General features: G+C 60.3%; 1 protein-coding gene across 1 annotated transcript in view; it reads left to right on the plus strand.

The window, feature by feature from the left end:
• EHMT1 (euchromatic histone lysine methyltransferase 1) overlaps window positions 1–3,019 on the plus strand; it is a 114,545-nt gene that overhangs the window by 66,498 nt on the left and 45,028 nt on the right. Inside the window, exons 10-12 of the mRNA XM_007946987.2 lie at window positions 260–489; window positions 1,638–1,811; window positions 2,773–2,855. Of these exons, the coding sequence (XP_007945178.1) occupies window positions 260–489; window positions 1,638–1,811; window positions 2,773–2,855 (487 nt within the window). The remainder of the gene's footprint in view (window positions 1–259; window positions 490–1,637; window positions 1,812–2,772; window positions 2,856–3,019) is intronic.

A 3,019-nucleotide genomic window follows, 5' to 3' on the forward strand; every position in this document is an offset into this window, starting at 1 on the left:
GGCATATGGCACGGCCTGCTGCTATGATGGTCACCATTCACAGACATGAGTGCTGGGCTGTCACCCAACGGGGAACATGGAGGTGATGGGGAGGGGCAGTGTGGGGCTGGGGCTCCTCCCCCAGGGCACAGGGGCTTCCTCTGCAGGATGGGGGATGAGCCCACTCTACTGCCTTAGTGTCTTCCCTGTAAGCAGGACCCTGGACACAGTTGGACGCATGGCCCAGGCATCAGCCCTGAATGAGCACTTCTTCCTTCAGGGTAACTTCATGGAATGTCAGCCCGAGAGCAGTGTCTCACATCGCTTCCACAAGGACTGCGCCTCTCGGGTCAACAACACAAGCTATTGCCCCCACTGTGGCGAGGAGGCCACCAAGGCCAGGGAGGTGACAATCGCCAAGGCTGACACAACCTCCACCGTGACCCTAGGGTCTGGACCAGAGAAGGCCACTGCCACTGCTGAAGGCAGGGCCGACACGACCACTGGCAGGTGCTCCAGGGCTGGAAGGGGCTGCAGAGGGGTAGGGGTGGGGGCTGGAGGGCCATGGAGAACGTAAGGCCAGACCTTGGCCCGGGACTCTGGTCTCTCATGGTGCTGTCTCAGCCACAGGGCTGAGGGTCCGTGATGCTCTTTAAGAGTCTGATGGTGCCATCTCAGCCACAGAGCCGAGGGCCCGTGACGCTGAGTTTCTACCGCTTCCCACTCTCTCTCCTAAAAGTTGCTCAAAGGCTCTGAGCGCTGATGTCTCAGAAACGTGGAGGTTGGTCTGTCCCTGGCCACTGGCCTCTCCTCCCTTAGCTTGTTACTCACTGGTCTGCTCTGAGCCAGTCTCATGCTTCTCTTGTAGCCGCGGCGTTACAGCATCTTTTGTCAACAGCTTAGCCCTCCCCTCCTTGGCCATCTGTGTATGTCTGAGACGGCCTCCGCCACGGTGGCACTGCCACCCCCTACCCCCACTTCCCATGTGTTTGGCATCCGTCCCCTCCTTGGCCATCTGCCACCCCTCATGCCCTGCTTCACCACATGTTTGGCATTTCGGCTGGAGGCCTTAGCTGAAGACCAGGGAACACACACAGAGAGGGAGACGTGTTCATGCAGGAAGCATCCAACAGTCCTCTTCCCAAAACACTCCAATAGAAATAGATAGAATGCTCTTAGCAGAAGGAGTGGATGACCTGGAGGGACAGAGGCGTCACAAGGCAAGAGACTGGGCGGTGAGGTGGCATCAGAGGTCCTAGCTCCCCAGGAAGAATCCCAGCTTAGTAACTGTCACCATGACGCGAAGAAAGCGGGAGAGTCTGTGATGGTTCGGGAGAGACTCAGAAGCGGCCACCTCCCTTCGCCTCCGAGTTGCTGGCTGTCGAGGCCCAATCCTGATGAGGTTTCTCATGCTGGGGTGGGGCGGCGGGCTGGAGAGACTCGGTCTGAAGGTCATCTTACAAAGCAGATCTGGACAGGAGGCCCTGCCACTTGCCCAGAGCATCAAACCCTGCCCCTGGCTGTCACTCAGGGTAAGGAGAAAGTAAGGAGTCTGCCACTGCCACACTCAGTGGCCCATGTGCGGAGGGAGCGGGCTGCCCAGGGACAGGGCGCTGCCGTGTCCATGACCCCAGCATCTGTCTCTGCTCTCCCTGCAGCAGTGCCGGGCCCCAGCTCCTGGAGGGAGACAAGCCGCACAGTTCAACACTTCAGCCGCCTGAAGGCTTTGACCTGACGGGACCGTCGGGACCTGTGAAGCCTGTGCCTGGCCTTCCCCAGGGGCCGGGCAAGGAGACTCTGGAGAGTGCCCTCATCGCGCTGGACTCGGAGAAGTAAGGCCTGCTGGCTGCCAGGCTCCCAGGTGGTGCAGTGAGGGCAGCTGCGCCCGTGGGCTCTCGGGTGGAGCGGGGCCTCCTGTGAGCTGTCACCTTACACGCCCTGCGCGTGCCAGGAATTCCCAAGACCTCTGAGAAGGGCAAACCGTTCAGGGCTCCACCCCACGAGGTAGCTGTGTGCCTTTGCCAACGAGTCCATCACTGGCTCGTGCCGTAGGCCAGCTCAGACACATGATCTTGTTGAGGGACGTCATCGCAGGTACCTGTCCTACTCATTGTGGCTCAAGCAGAAGGGACCCCTGTGTTGTTGGGAAGGGCCAAGGTCTCGGTGGGCTCTCTGCAGACACTCCCCTAGATGTGGCTGACACCGGAGGAGACAGGGCTTACAAAGCTGTTTGCTGCCTACTGTTGGGTTAGGCCAGTGGGTCCTGAGGCTGATTGGTCCACTGGAGCCCATTTCTGGGCCTGTGGAGGGCACAGGTCCCCCCTCCCTCATGGACAGGGCCATATTTGCTTGGTGCACAGTGCCCACTGTCTCCGTGAACAACTTGGCCTGAGTAGCTCTCCCTGACTATCCACTGATGGTAGTGCACCAGCCAGGCCCAGGCTGCTGCCCAGTCCATTCTCCCCCTACTCTTGTTCTTAGCTGTCCTGGGCTTTTCCTCGTAGCCCCAGTAGTCACCTAGGCATGAGAGAGCGGCTGCTCAGACCTCCTTTGGCCGCCTGCTCAGCTGGCGCTGTAGTTGAACCAAGCAGGAGCCCCCATCACACGGCCCCACAATGTGCCGGGTGGACTGAGGCAGCAGGCAGACCACAGGAACCAGTCACTATGCTCGACGTAGACCCCCGCAGCATTGATCCAGAGATGCTGGTGTGGGGTGTGTCCCCTCACATCAGCTTGTGGCCGTGGTGCCGGGACAGTGGGCGTGTGCTGACATCATCACGTGTTTCTCCACAGGCCTAAGAAGCTCCGCTTCCACCCGAAGCAGCTGTACTTCTCTGCCAGGCAGGGCGAGCTGCAGAAGGTGCTCCTTATGCTGGGTGAGCACTGGGCCCACGTGGGCCGGACTCCCACTGCTCCTCCGTCAGTCAGCTCCAAGACCGCACAGGGTCCTGGTCAGCCCCCAACACACACAGGCACGCACACACACACACGAGACCGCTCAAGGTCCTGGTCAGCCACACACACACACACACACACACTC

The sequence above is a fragment of the Orycteropus afer genome, unplaced genomic scaffold, assembly GCF_000298275.1.
Source record: "Orycteropus afer afer isolate SDZICR_OR568_19922 unplaced genomic scaffold, OryAfe1.0 scaffold00174, whole genome shotgun sequence".
In the NCBI taxonomy this organism is placed as follows: domain Eukaryota; kingdom Metazoa; phylum Chordata; class Mammalia; order Tubulidentata; family Orycteropodidae; genus Orycteropus; species Orycteropus afer.